This window comes from Pseudopipra pipra, chromosome 4 (assembly GCF_036250125.1).
Source record: "Pseudopipra pipra isolate bDixPip1 chromosome 4, bDixPip1.hap1, whole genome shotgun sequence".
Taxonomy (NCBI): Eukaryota; Metazoa; Chordata; class Aves; order Passeriformes; family Pipridae; genus Pseudopipra; species Pseudopipra pipra.
In genome coordinates, this window is record NC_087552.1 from 27968641 (window position 1) to 27986434 (window position 17794).

The 17794-nt window shown below is 42.0% G+C and overlaps 1 protein-coding gene across 1 annotated transcript in view; it reads right to left on the bottom strand.

The window, feature by feature from the left end:
• Window positions 1-15271, bottom strand: part of COL25A1 (collagen type XXV alpha 1 chain) — a 313222-nt gene extending 297951 nt beyond the window's left edge. The window contains exons 1-2 of the mRNA XM_064652084.1: window positions 14429-15271; window positions 13810-13879 (exon numbers count right to left, since the gene is read on the bottom strand). Coding sequence (XP_064508154.1) covers window positions 13810-13879; window positions 14429-14821 — 463 coding nt within the window. The 5' untranslated portion in view covers window positions 14822-15271. The remainder of the gene's footprint in view (window positions 1-13809; window positions 13880-14428) is intronic.
• Between the last annotated feature and the right edge of the window lie 2523 nt (window positions 15272-17794).

The window sequence follows — 17794 nt, forward strand, 5'->3', positions numbered from 1 at the left end:
ACTATGGTGCATTCCTCCTTACTTATCTCAGTCTCTGACAACTAGATTTTCTTCTGACTATGGATATTTCTTTAACATCACAGGCTGAGGTATTCTCCCCTCTGCTACCACACTCCTGAAGTACATTGAAGATAACTTCAGCAGCTTGGCTCAGCACAGATCTTTTTCTAGAAGGGAAGTGTATGGACATCGGAAACAACTACAAGCAACACAGGAGGACCACCGAGGTGCTGCACGCCAGTGTAGGGAGAAAACTGCTGCAGCCAAAGCTTGACTAGCATTCAGGCTGGCCAGTACTGCAAGGGACAAAAAGGACTTTTTAAAAATATGCTTTTAAAATATGTTTACAGCAAAAGTAGGATCAGGGATAGCATTGGTCCATTACTTGATGAGGTCAGTCACCTCATAAATAGGGATACAGACAAAGTGGACATGTATAATGCTGCCTTCACCTCTGCCTTCAACACTAATGATGATGGCCTCTGGAGTCCCAGTTTCCAAGCAGGAAAATCATAGCTGGGGGGTGAATAAACTCCCAGCCATCTGAACTTGTTTGATGCTTGCTGCTTCAACTGGATGCTTATAAATCTATGGTGCCTGATGGAATTCCTCCCAGTGTGTTCCAAGAGCTGGCTGATATCATTGTGGAACTTCTCTCCATTATTTTCCAACAGTCTTGGGAGTCTGGAGAACTCCCAGTTGACTGAAGTTGCTATATATTGTCCCAATATTCAAGAGTGACTGTAAGGAAGACCTTGGTAATGACAGGCCTGTCAGTCTTATTTCAGTGCCCAAAAAAATTACGGAGAGGGTTATTCTGAGAGTTATTGAAAAAACGTGTAAGACAATGCAGTCACTGGTCACAGACAGCACAAGTTCATGAGGGAAAGTACTGATAAACCAACTTAATTTTATTTTATGACAAGGTCACCCATGTAATTAACCAAAGGAACCCAGGAGATGTGGTGGTTTGGGATTTTAACAAAGGTTTTGATACTGTCTCTCACTTGTCCTTCTGGACAAAATTTTCAGCATATAGAGAAACAAGTCCATAAGACATTGCGTGAGCAATTGGCTGATGAGTCAGTCAAGAGTTTTAGTAAATGGGGTCACATCAGTCAATGGTCAGTCACCAGAGAGGTTTCCCAGGGTTTAATTTTAGGGCCAGTGTTCTTTGATGTTTTTACAAATTATCTGTATGCAGGAATCAAATGTACATTAAGTTTGCTGGTGATACTAAACAAAGAGGAGATGTGGACTCCGTCAAGGGCAGAGAGGCCTTACAGAGACATCTGGATGGACTAGAGAGATGAAAATTTAACAAGAGCAAGTGTGAGATTCTCCACCTGGGACAGGGTAATTCTGGTTATAAATGCAAACTGGGGCACAAGAGGCCAGAGAGAAGGCCTGCAGAAAGATCAAAAAGTCTGAGTTGATGGCAATTAGAATACAAGTCAACAGTGAATCCTGGCTGCCAAAAGGGCCAACAGTAACCTGGGGTGCACCAAGCACAGCATCGCCAGCCTAATGAGGGAGACAATTGTCCCACTCAACACTGCACTGGTGGGGCCTCACCTTGAGGACTGTGTGCAGTTTGGTGCACCTTAGCAGAAGGACATCAGACTATTCGAGTGTCCTGAGGAGGCTGACCAGAACAATGAAAGGTCTCAAGGGCAAGACTTACCAGAAGCTGCTGCTGTCACTTAAATTGTTCAGCTTGATGAAAAGAAAGGGAACATTTGGGTTAAGCAAATAATGACTTTTTAAGCACAGCCTCAGCAAAGTGGAGAATGGGAGACCTAGTTCACAGAGTTAAAAGAACAGACTGACTTGAACTGAGGGATCACCTCTTGTCCGAGTACGAAAATCTATTTGAGTAGAAACACACGTGCATATGCAGACTTCGGTCATGTTGGTAAGGAAATGAAGATGAAGGTCCAGCTGCATATATGGGTCTTTTTTTTCCCTATCCCTCGGAACTGATGTTCTGAACACTTCCGTAAGATTTTTAGTAGTCTTATCTAATCACTTCTAAAGAATCAACAATCCTCAGAAAAATACTCATTGGTCTGCAAACTATGAATCGACATGCAAGTGTATGTAACTTCTCCATGAAGATAAATACATTTAGTAATTTTTACTGTTCAGACTGTCCCCAAGTACAGCCAAAACTCTTACAGTATATTACAAAACTAGAATTCCTAGAATTATCTATTCTGTATTCCTAGAAATAGATAAAGACATAATGTTCTTGCTCAAAGACTGGAAAGAATAAACAATAAGCCGAATGGTAAATGGCTAAAAAATAGTGTTTGTATGATGGAAGAGAACTATATATCAAAGATAAAGTAGATGGTAATGGCTGCATATATAAACAGGCATGCACAAGGACCCAAAGGGAAAAAAAAAAGTAGGAAAAAACCAACACTGAAGTCACACTTAGCTCTCAGATTCCAGAGTAACTACTGATTTCAGTTAAAATACTCAGGATTATTAATGTGCCTGAAGTAATACATATGCATGTATTAGGTCTGATTATTGTTAGTCAGAGTTCCAGTTAAAAGTTCCTTTCACATACCTTCATTTAAAAGTAAAATAATGTTCAGATATCCCAAATCATGGTGGCTACTTCTATCTATAGGTGATTAGAGTTGATACTGCTCACCTGTGCAATTAAGAAGACTCTTCAGGGATTTTTTTTAAAACTAAAACATACTTTAAAGAAGTTCCCAAAAGGTTTCTATAATTGCAAGTTTATGTTTTTGCAACTATGTTCCCACATGATGATTCCAGCTGAATATGTCCTCTAGTATGGATCAAACTGGAGGGCAGAGAGCCAATCACCAAAATCAGAAAGCAGAGGCAAAGAATGTATTGGAGAGAAACAAAGTTCTGCTCCTCAAGACAGTAACTTTAGGCTAAATTATGAATACCTTGTCTTTTGTAAACTTTGGTTAGTGTCCTTACATCCATTTTCTTTTACAGATGCAAGAACTCAAATATGAAGACATTCTATCCCACCTTTACAGTGCTGTAATGAAATACAGTCACAATACAGAACTGTTACTTAGTTGCCCCTGCTGTAATTCATTAAGCACAATATTTCCTCTAAGGTACATTCCTTTAAACTTACTTTGAGAGAGCTTTTTCCAGAATGTTCCCAGAGCGTTCCAGTTGTTATAATACACATTGAAAACAGATTAGTTTCTCCTTATTATCCTAAAATGGACTGGACTTGTTTCGAATACATTGAAATACCACCTTGTAGCAGCAAATCAATTTTAAGAGATGAAAAAAAAAAAGTGAGGATTTCAGTGTTGCTCTATTTCTCCCTTATTGCTGGTGGTTCTGTTTTCAAGGCTCATACTTATTTTTAACTGGCCACTCTAACAGCTTATGTGCAGCCTCTTAATTGAATATGTTAAAAGAAAGTCCTCCTATCACACATTAGGACATGGCTGAGCCCAGAATTCAAACTAAGAAATTGTGAAAAGGTGTCCTAAAGTGAAATCCACAACTGTCAAGTTTAACTACTAATCTCTCTTCACTAATCTTAGTCTCCCTACACTAAAGAAATACAGTGCACTTACATGCTTGCTGCACTGGAAAAACACTTCATCTCCACATAGAGAAACCTTTCCAGCCTTCTACGAACATGGCTGTCATCATTACAAAGACACTGACTCTAAGTAAGTATTGACAACGGCTGTCTAAGCACTGGTTCATTTTAAACTGATGCCATACCACTGCATCTTTCAGCCTCTCTGGTTCATCAGTATTCTGCATGCCTACTCACAGGAACCACTTGGGAAAGGTATTCAAGACGATCCTTGCTGAACTGTGACTTCTTCATAAACACACATAGACAGCTACAGCAAACATCATGATCCATTTCTCTGATACCACTGCATTTTAAGTGCCAACTAAAGCCATTCCCCGACCTGCATATTATTAGCTCACACAAACCGCTACCAACCATCCACCAGGAGAGAGAACAAATAAAAGCAGAGTTCAAGCTCACACTGCCGTAAGGACCACCTTAACAATGACCCCACTTTGGTCTACACTTGAGTCTGTGTGCACAGAGCACAAGGACCAAATTAGGAGTTAGAAAGTATTTTTACTGAAGTTTGAGAAGGCTATCCTGTCTGAAAGGTGAAGGGTATGAAACCAATAGTACACCAATCACCTGTATGTCAAGCTGAAGTGACAGTACTCAACATGTGCCTTCCTTCAACTGGCAGTAACCAGCAGAATAGGAGTGGTGCTGAAAACATGAAAGGAGCGTTTGATAAAAAGCTCCAGAAGAGCTGACAGTACAGAGAGTCTCCAGCCAACACTGGACAGTATTAGTGATGCCATTGGGCATCATGTGGATGCAAACTCTGTGACTGGAGAAGAGAATATTATTACACAGGCTATGGAGTTTATCCTTTTAATCCCCTGCAGCCATACCCTTATGCTCAGGTATCAAGACTTCCTCTAAGAAGATCAAGAGAATCGGAACAGGAGCTTACTCAGAGAGTAAGGCACAGGGTGGGGAGGAAGAGAAGTGCCTTCAAGCAGCTGGTTCTCATATTATTAAGAGTTATTAGAGATGCCAGCTAAAGGAAATACCTCCTCAACTTAAGATGTATACACTTTGACTTTCAGCACAGCAGTCCTCTGTGAAGACCCTACTGTCATCCAGCTGAAGCACTGATATATAAGAAACCTTACATCATTTCCTAGCAACACAACTAGTACTACCAGCACAAGCAAGGCTTTAGTCCATAGCCAGCTATGTTCTTCCTCTTACAGACTCTACCTTAACCACATAAATATCTTTCCACAGAGTTTATTTAGTGTCCTTCAAGTTACAAGATGTTCTTCTGCTTTCAGATATGCATACAAATCTGACAAATCTGTCACTGCTGCAACAGCAGCCACACCTCTGATAAGAAATTTTGGTCTCCAATTTTCAATATATTTGCCTGGTTTCAAAATTTCTTCTGTGTTTCTCAACGACACACAAACACACACCCCTCTTCCCTCCACAATTTTAGAAAAGACCTTATAAATAGTAGTTTTCCAGCATAACCTTAACCACAGTGTACTGAGAATGAGATTATGCTTATCAAAGAAACCTAATTCATAATCTAAACCTCTAACATATACTTGCGGTATGACTTTTTTCTGTGCTATTATATTCAGAGAAGGAATACTGAAAATACTCAAATGAGAAATAAAATAAGCTGGGGGAGGATCTTAAGATGGCATAAACTGCAAATAGCAGAACAGCAAAGGTCTTAAACTACTTATTCTCTACAGTCTTCCTTACATGGTATTTGCAGCTCTTACTCTACAGCCCCTTACTCCGAAGAATAATAAAATTATTTAAAAGGGTAGGAAGAGACAAGTTCATGAGCTATTTCATTCTGCCTTTTAAAAAAAAAAAAAAAAAAGGAGAGAAAATAAAACACTTCCCTCCCCCAAATCTTTGCTGATCAGAGGAAGTATCCAGGTATCAATGGACTGAAGTAGTACCTTCCACAAGCCCATTATTTCAGTCAGCGGAAAGCAGTGGATCAGCCACCTGGCTTTATGCAGGTTTTTCTTGCTACAGTGAGCTATGTTCTATGATATGTCACCATGACTTGGCAGGCAGCCTATTGTGTGTCCAAGATAGGGGAGAGTGTGACAAACTATCAAAACCATCATACTGCTATGTTATACAGTCCGATGTATTGCATTAAAAAGAGGACGAAGGATCAAAGAGAAAGATCATTTGATACCCTTCTCCTCAACATTTCCTCAGCTGAGCTTGTGGAAGAGTCACAGAAGAGGAGGGGAAGCTACTTGGAGAGACTTATGTCCATCATTAGTCCATGTACAGTCTCCTTTTCAACCTCCCAAAGGACCTGTTAATCTGTGATCCACTCTCCATTGTAAGCCCAAACAAGATATATCAGCAAAGGTAAAAATCTATGAAAAAATCCCGTAAGTCATTTTCCTAAAACGCCAACTTTAAACTCCTAAGCACCCAAAAAAAATACACAAATCATTCAAGAAATCTTCTCATATACTTGCCCAATACGATAACTGCAAGATGATATTCATGAACAAACAAAACTAAGATGATAATTCTAATGCCGAACACAGACTAAACTAAAAGCACTGATTTTAACAGACCCCCGTTTATTTCCTCATGAAAAAACCCTACTTTCTTCACATTTGTCAACTTCCTGATCAATATTTAAGACAGCATAGGACAAAATATTATTGTTTAAAAGTTTTATTGCTTCTTGGTTGAGCATGCCTAAGCAAGTCTCTGAAATCACTATATTAATTTTCAGAACATTCTAACATAAAAAGTAACATCTCAGTTTTATCAGGTCTGTTATTACACTCTTTCTTCACTCCATTTATTGTTTCTTTGCCCTACAAGTGGCCATCATCATATCTTTGATAATTATAAGAACATATATTTCTAATCCAGTAGAAAGATTTACACAGGTATATACTAACTTCATATTTCTTCAAAAGGCGCTCTAGGCATCATCATCATCATCATCATCTGCTTCAAAGCTTTCCAAGCACAATAAAAAACAGTTCTCTACAAACAGGCATGCAATATTTACAGCTACATGTAAACACCTGCTTCTATGAGCATACATTTGCATATATAAACGAGAAATAATTTTAGTACAACTCCCACCCTGAAGAAAAAAAAACAAAACAGGCAGAAGAGCAGACAGGATAACTTTTATAGTGTGCATCATAGATAAAACTGTCCCTCAACATATTTTAAAACCTGTTTTAAGGAGAGCACAATGATCAGGTTTTCTTCATTAACACGATGGATGGGACAAGTGGTTTGCTTCACAAATAAGGAAATTGTAGCCTGTCTGCTAAAAACTAGGCAACTTATGGAAACATTTCAACAGTAGATTATTTTAACTTAGGCACATGTATGCACTAACAGTTTCTTGCACTATGTGTTTACCTATTTACAGAGCAGAACATTTTTAACTGAGGAGACTATTTGGCTGCAGCACTTAATCACAAAATTAAGGCAGATCAAACAACTTATTGAGTTGAATGACTAGACACTGCAGCTGTGAACCGCATGGAAGGAAATACTGGACAATGATGGCCTAGATACATTTGCTTCAGCATGCATAAGATGATTTCCTGGAGTATTAACCTGACCATCATTTCTAAGGTTGTTCAAGTCTATAGAGGCAAAAAAATAAGCTGTATTTACATGAAAAGTATATACCAATCTTGCACTTTCAAGTTGGGCGTTCTGAGTTGAAAATTTGTCTTAACATTTATTTTTATTAATCTCTCACAAACAGCTGCTTCTGCTGAACTTAATCTCATTAAAAGACCCAAGCAGATGAATGTGAGCAGGCGCCACTCTAAGTCTAACCTGTAAAAACAGGATAGTCCACAAGCGTCCAAAAACCAATCCTGCAGCATCGTGTTCACTAGTGTGTGTATCAGATATGTAACTGCACCCTGTAGCTTTAATTGTATAGAGTCAAAAACGTTTCTTCCTGCCTGTAGTATTCTATGTCTTCTTATTTCTTATTAATAGACCTAAGTAAGCCATCAGATTTCCTTTTTTGTGGCTAACTTAGGAAATCAACTGAAACAATGCAGGGGAAAGGTGCTCTGTGTAGACTAGCCTTTCTGAAGAGGCTGCAGTTTGCAACATGGCTCAAGTTCTGGGTACAATAAAGTAAGATGGATGGTTTCACAGGGTTCGCAACTTGAACATATTAATTATACATTTTATCTGGTAACCTAAAAAGCCCTATAAAAACAGCTTCTGACAGTCATCCTGTTTTCAAATTTAGCTGATATTTCCTGTGCTAAGTATAGACAAAATAGACAGGTAAGCTGCAGCCAGTAAATTTAGAAAAGAGTGAGGAACAGTGAGAAAGATTACCTGCTGTAATGCAGGTATATCATTGCTGTTCTTCTGGCAATACATTCCCAAGAACCCACTAACCTTTAAGGAAAGGGACAGGGAGTGAAGCATTGCTAAACAGAACTCAGCTATATAACCTTTAAAGAATCTTTAAAGAAACATGTATATATTTCACAATTTAAGAAAGAAAACAAGAACAAGAAAAAGAAAAAAAAAAAAGGCAACAACACACACTAGAAGTATTGTTCCAAAAGTGGGCTTAATGGCCACTTCTCCCACTGCAACACTCACAGTACTTGAACTGCTTTGACACTTCAGCAGTTTGAGATGGACCACTGTCACATACAAGGAAGTATAAGAACATATATAATATTAATCTCACATAATATAAGAACAGTTAATGCAGATAATCAAACCTTCATTTTAATATGCCTTGGTTGACAAAAACTGCCAAGTTAAAATTTATTCAACTCAAGACTTAGAAAAACCTTTCGTTAACACTTTTGCAGTCAAATCAACCTTTGCTACAAGGTTGATCACTGCTAAAATCAATAATATAACAAAAGACAGAAATCTGGTGCAGTCTGCTGTCAATCAGATCTCTTTTGAGCCCCTTTATGTTTCATTCATCATGCTGCACACCCTACCTCCTTACCCCGAGGGAAGGGAATTAAAAGGTCACATCTTAGCCAATAAAATATATTTAGCTATTTTGTGAGGACAAAACAGTATCTTTAATCAGTCATCCAAACAAGACAACAGACTACCCAGAAGGTTGCATGCTGCTGCACATCAATAAACATCTTGATTTAGGAACTGAAAAATATCAAGCCAATGAAGGTATGAAAGGAGAACTCGGAGACCTGTCAGAAAAATTACAAAATTAGAGCTGAGAACTGCATTCAGCAAATAGATGATACAGACATGGCAGAAATAAGTAGTGCTGGGAGCTAGGTTCAGATAGCACACTCTGAAATTTTAAGTAACGGGAATAAACCACTTTGGATACATTCTATATCTATCTGCAATTTCTTTTGGGTCTCACTACTGGTAAACACTTAAGTCAGCTTCTCTTTTCTTTGCCTCCTCGGTCTTTACAGAACTGCTTCACTGTAAGCATAATAAAAAAAATTTAAAAATTAATACCTGCTGACACCTACTTCAGGATTCTTTTAATCCCCAAAATTGATTTCTCCTCCATTCTTTCAGCCTCACTAATTGAAATGCTCCAGGGAACAGTCCCTATGGAACACGTGGAAATAAGAAAGAGTGCCTAAATTGTACTTCCATTGCATGTCAAAACAAACATTAGATGCTTAAGATGACAAAAATAGTACTGTGATGCTAATACACTGACTTTTGCCCTCCATGCTGCTATCAAAATACATATAGAAAATTCATCATCTTACTGAAGAACTGTAGCTGTAGAACACAGTTTTCCCACTAAAACTACTATAACCAGAATAAGACCAACTGGTATTCTATATTCCCTCAAAAAAATCCTGGCTTATGGCATTTTATCTGCTGAATGAACAGGTTTGTGTGCACACAACTACACTGAAACAATATATATAACCTGATGGCAGCAAATTGCATAGTGAAATAGGAGGTACTTCAAATGCCAAACCATAAAGCTCTTTAAGACTGGAACAAGAGAATCAAGATGACATGATTACAAAAACAGCACAAAATAGCTGGCTAAGAAAGAATGATGACAGTGGTTGTGCCTGGAAAGGGCTTGAAGCCACAGAAGGGGAAGGGGTCTGGGAAGGCACTGAAGTCACAAGAAAAATACACATTTCTTGAAGAGAAAAATACAAGAGAAAGAACAAAGGAAGAAACATTACCTGTGGCACTAATGAAAAACAAAAGCAAATTTGTGGTCAACCTTGACAGGTACCCAGCACTGAAATTCAGCTAATGTTCTGGGAAAGAAAAAAAAACCTAAAGCAAACCTCAAAGCCTATAAACCTCATAAATTTATGAGCAAGTTATAGTGAAAATATGTACACAGTGTCTTGTATAGTTAGAGTTAAAAGACATCTCTTATGTCATGTAACTTACACTTTGTTAATGCAGAATTTTAAAAACTCAGTTCTTCAAGAAATAAATTAATTATAAAGGTCTTCCTCAAAAGGGAAGATGAAAAAGAAATGTAATTGCTTCCTAAAACTGGCCACTGGCCAAAAGGGACATGCAGAACTGTATATAATCACCTGACAGCCTTCCTGCTGACCAAGCCTGAACTTCTTGTACTAATAGATTTGACTCCTGCCAACATTATCTGACTCCAAGAGCAGGCTCTGAGGACCAATTACACAATGAGACATCATGGCCCATGACCACAAGTGTCAGAACTTGACCCTTACAATACATATAAAAGATCAGATCGCTAAAACATGCAAGCATATGTTCATTTCTGTTGAAGTCTACATCCTAGGTATACACGTGAATGATGTTGGAAAGAGGAAAATCTGAAGAACCTACAATTAAAAAAAATTCTTAAAACTATACTGAGTGGGGAGTATCCCTGTGCTTTCTGTAGGAGTTACTCTTTCCACAACTGTGTAATTCTTGGCACTTGGTAAGAAGTATCCACCATGGTGCTTGACTGTTCCTCATAAGGGCCGATTATGCTCCTACAGCCATTTAAAGTATGAAATAATCACCTACACACCTATGTTTTCTGTTCATCTTTTACAGTGGAGAAACATTAGTTTACAATAAAAAATACATCTAGCAAAGGATAATTAACTTATTACGCTTAAAATAATTTTAGCCACTCAATTTGCCCCCCTAGTCCCATGTGCAGAGGGCCAACTACCAGCAGTGACTCCAGCACCAGTTTCAAGCATGAGATTTATGCTGGCACTCTTATTAGAGCTGAGGTAATTTAGGAGGAATGTCAGCACAAATTTACTTTTCAAACTTTATTACTCTGCTTTAAGAAGAGAAAGAATGCCTGCTATTGTAATTTTTTAAATATTTACAAAATCTTTGGTATCTGGTTTTAGTCCTGCAACATTAAAATCAAAACTCTAACATCACCTCACAACATGTTTCTTTTATAAGAAAATAGAAAACAAGAATTAGAAAAATCCTATTTAGTGAAAATGAAGTTTTTAATGAGAAACGTGATCACTCGTCACTACAGATAAAACTCAAGGCTACTGTTGAATTAAAAGAAGCTGCATGTGGACCACTCTGCAAGCTATAAGCTTGTGAATTTGGCTCCCATTGGTATCTGAGCCATTCAAACCCACTTCCCTTTGAATGTGCAGGTTCCTACCACGGAGAGTCGAAAGGGGATGAATATCTTAGGTTAATGAGAACTACACCAGCTGCATAACTTTAATCCTTAACCAGAGGCCACATTCTCACCCTCCTATCTGCAGTTTGAATTTCCTTATCTTCTTTAGATAGAGAACAATGTAACCTACTTCTAAATAATCTTCATTTTTCTTTAAAAAGTAGGATGATGGAAACTGTCTTGGTGGCCATCGGGTAGCGACCTTTTCTCATAGCGTGACTTTTCAAAAAAATCACTTCTCTACCATCAAGGCCTTCCAAATTCATCTCTAACAGACATGTATTCCACAAACCCAGGACAGAAATGCAGAAGCTGAGCAGAATAAAGCAGCAAAAGAGAACCATGTGGGGAAGTAAAGAGGCAATGTACTCTTTGGCTTTGCAAATAGCAGGCAACAGAAAAACCCCTGGGTTTCCATGATACTTTTCTTATTAACCCAAATGCCTTTTTGAACACAGTAGTCCAAATCTGTAATAGCAGCATTAAGGATGAAAACAAAAGCCCATCCTTTGCAGTCAAAAAAGGAATTCTAACAGAGTGAACAAAATGCAAACAACAATTTATTCACCCTGTCCCCTCCTGCTCTGCCTAATGCCTGCCTTTAGGAAGGCACTGTACTCAGGTGGTGGTGCCAGTCAGCCCTTGATCTCAGACAAGGCTCCCAAGACGATGCCATTTTGAGGTAGACAACTGTCCACTGGCAACAAGCATGAGAGCATCAACTCATTTTAAGCTGTGCAAAATGAGGCTACCATATGGCAACATCTTTCAGTCACTACAAAACTTGCTTCCAAACTGAAACAGCTACTGAGAGGTGAAAAGCTCCATATCACATTTCTAATCCCTCCTCTCTGCATTTTATTTTTTTCATTTTATAATGATTCATATGTTTTCCTGGTCTTATGAAACTTGCTCCCTTGAAAATGTTTCCCAAATCATTTTATTTTGACTTTCATGTAGCAAGGACTTTTACAATGCATGTGAGAAATATTCTGTTGCTCATTATCTATTTGATAAAACACAATTCTTAAGGAAAAAGGTCAGATAAAAATTGGTATAATGTGGAGCTCTAGTGGTAGTGGGGAAGTAAAGCAGTGCCTAACATCAACAATAAAAGAGTAGATATTGACTTCTAGCAGGAAAACAGTAAGTGAAAACATCATAACAGATAGATTTAAACAAGAAAGAAGGAAAAGTGGAAGAGCTAAGCATCTAATTCAACAACATTTCTGGCTCACAGAATACATCTCTGCAAACAACATGATGAGTAACCCTCATTTTCAGTGCACAAGCTTGAATCTTGTAATTTATTGCAGTTAAACAACAGAAAAAATAAGGTCAAGACAGTTTGCTTATGTTAGCCTTAAAGGGAAAAAAATATATATAGTATGGCAGGAAACCAATGTCCCTTACCAAAACTAGCTGGCAGTAGAGTAATTCTATGCACCCTTTTAAAACACACCAAGTCATATATATTGTCCTTTTCATGATAGCCATGGCAACTCCTATACCAGCCAGTAAATACTCTATTCTCAGCTGTATCATGAGCAAAATATTGTACCAACCACTGCACGCAGTTTTAATACTGAGATTCAGTAGTCCTTTCAAACTGATGAGTTTGGCAGGAATTAAATCCTAAACTTGAAGAGTTCCTTCATTATATCCACAGTACTATCTCACATCCTTCTGGCAAGCATAATCAGCTTAAGTCCTGCTGACAGCTGATATTCCACCTGTAAAGGAGATTGTTTTTCATACAGAGTGACAGGATATTTAAAGCATACTCTTCATCTAGTGTTCTTCATCACACAGGGGATGCTGGCATTCCTACATCACCCTGTGAAACACTAGCATTATCTTCTTAATTTTTAAGCTGCTAGTTGAACTTTGGTATATATTAGAAGAAGTTTATAAATCTAAAACAACATTGACGGTTATCAGTCTATCAAAAAGAGCACGAAAAACACAGGAAACATTACAGTGTGAATGTATGAACACTTGATGGCTGTATTAGGAGGGCCCATTTCCAAAGTCAAGCAACATCTCTGGTTGCATAAACACACACAGTTCTAAACACTCAGTAAGAAACCTGCAATTCCTTCCTAAGTAAACTGCTTTCAACCAAGACTACAGAAAAATGAGACTGAAAAAGCTCTTATATATATTACTGTTAACTGGCAACAGACTCTTCATCTACTTCAATCCATGTTATAAATTGTTTAATATTTTTCCTAGGGACTTTTGTTCTACTTCCCAAGTTGAGCACACAATGCCTTGATTCAGTACTACCCCATTTAAGACAAAATATAGTTCAACTCGCTAAAGCAGATCAATAACTTCTTCCTAAGTTTTATTGTTTGGCAACATCCAGCCTAACTGGGTTTTTTTAAGTAGCACTAATTTCAATCCAGTGCCACGGTGCAAAAAAATTATTCTGGGCTTTACAGCTTTTCCACCCAAGGAACTGCTGTTGATTGAAGAGGCATTCCCTGCATCTGACTTACATGTATTCGAAAAACCTGGGACATCAAATACCCCAGAGTTACAAGCCTGAGAGAGATTTCCAAGCTGTGCCTGTTACCTGGTGGGCAGTTGCACTCTGGAGCCGCTTCTCTAGCTACTCGTATTTTTGCCAAGTGCTCGTAGGATTTCTGTGGGCGAGAGAAGCAACATGAGGGCACTCGGCGAGCAAGCTCCGCCACAACCAGCGCTCCCGACCGCGGCCGCAAACTGGGATGTACCGCTATTCCATAGGCTATGCAGCCAACGATGGCTTCTCCGCTTGGACTCGGCCTAAGGTGTCTCACTGACTTCGCCACCCCGACAACAACAAAACCAAGCCCGACACCTCCGACTCTCTCCCACCGCCGCCGCAAGTGGCCCCCGCCTTTTCGCCTTCTCGACACGCGCGGTCCAAAATCGCGGGGACGGCAGCAAGTTACAGATGAGCAAAGCGTCGGTGTCGTACGCAGGGGTCCCCCGCGACCCCCCATCCTGCCCGCTCCAGCAGCCCGGAGCGCCCCCCGGCCCGCCTCTCCCCCGGCCCCGCCGCCCCCAGGGGATGCGGGCTCCCTTTGGCCGCTTTCCCCGCCATCTCCCGCCCGAGCAGCTCTGTCCGGCCTCCCGCCGCCCCGCACACAGCATCTCCCGTCCCCGACACACGCACACCGCCCGAGAGCGGCCACCCCCGTCCCGCACACCTGGGCGAGAAGTCGCTCCACTTTCTCCTGCATCATCGCGTTCAGCTGCTCCAGGGAAAAGCCAGGCAGCGGCGGGAGCGGGGCGGCGGCAGAGAAGCTCCCTCGGGCGCCTTCGATGGCCGCGACCCTGGCCTGGAGGTCGCTGGTCCGCACCCCCAGGTAGACGCAGGAGGCCGCGGCCAGCGCCGAGAGGAGCGCGGCCAGCGCCGAGCCGAGCGGCCCGGCCCGCCGCGGGCAGCGCTCCCCGCCGCAGCCAGGCTTCCCCAGGCCGGGCTTCCCGCTGCCGCCGGGCTTCCCGCTGCCATCCCGTCCTGCGGCTCCTCGGCTCTTCCCCAGCGTGCTCGCACACCCTTCAGCTGCGACAGCTTTGATTTCCTTCCCTCCGCCCCCCATAGAGGCAATTAGTTTACAAACAACGGCAACAAAAATAATGGCAAAAAAGTACGAGAAAATAAATAACAAAAAAAAATTATATAAAAAATGCGGTAAGTAGAAGAGCCCGCGAGGGGCTCACACACTTTCAAGGCTGAGAGGCAGCGCGCACCGCAGTCCGCACCGCACCCCGCCCGGCAGCGGGTCGCGACTCACCCCCGCAGCGGGGGCGGCGGCGGGAGGGGGGGAGGTGGCGAGGAGCCAAAAACCGGCAGCAGGGCTGGGTGCGGGGTGAGCCCCCGCGGCTTCCACCCGCCCTCCGGAGGAGCAGCGTGCTCTGCTAGCGGTTTGCCACTTGTCAGAGAGGTTTTCAGGCGCGGGGCGGGAATCGCCCCCCCTCCGCCTCCCGCTCTCCTCCCCGCCGCCGGCGGACTTGTTGCTGCCCCTCCACCTGCCTGCCGGCGCCCAGCAGCCGCGCCGCGCCAGGCGGGGAAGCCCGCAGGCGGCCCGCGCTGCCCCGCTGTCAGCCGCGGAGCCGCCCCCGCCCGCCGGCCCACCTCCCGCCCTCATCCGCATAATTTATTCACCTAGGCACAGGGTCGGCCTGGGCAGCGCGGGGGGCTCGCCCTGCCTAATGTGTGTGCGGAGCGCGGAGCACCAGGATGAGAGATGTGGAGAGCGAGGGGCGCCGAGACTCCAGAGGGAGGGGGTGTCCATGGCGGGCGACACCAGGGAAGGGGCTGCAAGGGGCGGCCGGCCCCGCCGGGGAAAGCTCTGGAACACCGGGCTAATTTACGGCGGTTTATGGACGGGCTGTCAATGCCCACGGTGCGGGCATAAAACACGGGAGCGCCCTGTCGTCCCGTTCTTTTTTTAGAGCGCGGAGGATAAACGTGTGTAACTCAGCAGCCCGGCTCCCGGCGAGCGCGCGGGCAGCCGATGCAACGGCTCGCTTCCAAGGGAGCAGCATGCACTAACATCCCATTGTATGGAGAAGGTTTAATTTTAGCCAGTTTTCTTTCTGCTTGTTTATTTACCCAGTTGCTTCTTCACTCTTCCATGCATACTGGCCAGTTTTCATTGTTTCTGGTTTGGTTGAATAGAAAGGAACCACTAACATCCAAGGAACTGCACACATAGCCTGATGGGAAGCTTGTTGGTTTCTGGTCCTTCCCCGTCTGCCTCTTATCTTCCAAACGCTGCATTGACCTGCTGTAGTTTGGTTCTCATCTTGGCATTACCACAGTGCATCTCCTACGTAGCACTTTTGTGTGACGTCTCTTGTGCTCAGTACACTTTGCAAACCAGGGAAACCTCTCAAATCAGGACCAGACATCAAAGAAACATGTAGTTCACCCTAGTTGGCATCATGTGAATACTGACTACTTACAGGATATAGATTCACGGGATGAAAAAGAGACTTGTCCAACTATGGTACTTCTCAAACAAGACTAAAAGTATTGGTTTGTACTATGAATCAAGTTTCCTTATGGAGTCATATTTGTGCAGTTTTATTACCTATTGTTTCCCAAGTGTTCAAGCAGTCACAAATGCCATGAAGATGTGGATCCAAAAAGCTTTGTGGGTTTCTTTATACTTACTTGAACTTTGAATAGAGTGTACCAGAAGTTCACAGCTAGTCATTTACTCTTCATAATTTTTCTCTTCTTTCTAAACAAAAAGTTTTGTGGACTCTAATCGGGGAGAAGAAATCGTGATTACATAGCTCTGGGTGATAGTTTCTTCACAATAAACAGTTAATAGTTGCAATGAACAGTTTGCAAATTCCCCCAAGCAGCACATACCTTATGATCAGGACTTGTGAATAACAAACTGTGCTTTTCAGAACAAGGACTCACTCACAGACTATCTGTTGGCAATCAGAAGATTAAATAATATTTGGAATTAATAAACTGACAGAAGAAAACAAATACTACCCACATGCTCTTATTTGGCGTGTAGCATGGGCTCCCCGAGTATGGTATGAGCAGTGCCCAGGCTGCCTCGCAGTGGCTGGCGGCCCGCGAAGCGCTGGAAGCCATCGGCGCCAGCTCCAGCACTTCACATTACCCCCTGCTGATAGTAGCCAGCACCATTACTCAGCCCTGCTCGAGGTGACATCCAGCAAAGTAACACTGCAAACCCTCAGGATATGATTGTCATTTTATATTGGGGGTTAGTGAGGCGCCACCGGGGGCAGGATGGCTGCCTACACCCCGCTGCTGCTGCCTGCGTGGTATGCAAGTGGGTGCTGCCCCATCTAGGCCAGGGTGAAATTTCCTCCCGAGATCAGCTCTTGTTATTTCAGGGCAGGTACGGACATCCTCTGGCTGCTTTAGTGCCCCATATGGGACCCAGAAAACCATAGATCAGTGTGACCTGGCTCAATGTTTTGCTTGGCCAAATGATGCAGTCTTTCTGCCCAAGCATCTTTCTGTCCCAGCATCATGCCGTTTGTTTTGGACAAGGCATATTCTACATCAGAAATTAAATAGCCTGAGACAGAAAGTCCCTTCTTACATTAGATTTACATGTACTTGACATCATAAAGATTGCCAAAGGAGCCAGATCACCATGTTTCTGTGGGACACAATGCAAAGCTGTTATCCTAGTGAATAACAAATCTCATGCTAGATGTTTCTTATACTGAAAAGGTATGATAAGAAACCTTTTTTCTTCCTGTCTGGGACAAACCAGGAAAGCACAACTTTAAAATATCCAAGAAATTTCATGGGGTTTTTTCACAATGGGTAGCTATACCTCTACACACTTGGGAGAAATGTTAGCCCTGCCTGGTCTCACCTCTGAAAAAGACAAGGTTCATTCTCGTGTATGCGCATATCTGCTCACACATATCCTCAGACAAAGAGAAACATGATGAAGGAGAGTGAGAGGAAAAAGAGCAGTGCCAAGTCTTCCTCCTTGCTCCAGCTTACAGTTACATTTTTCTTTTTTGCTAAAGCTTGGTTCTGGGAAAGATGTGAGATAAAAGTT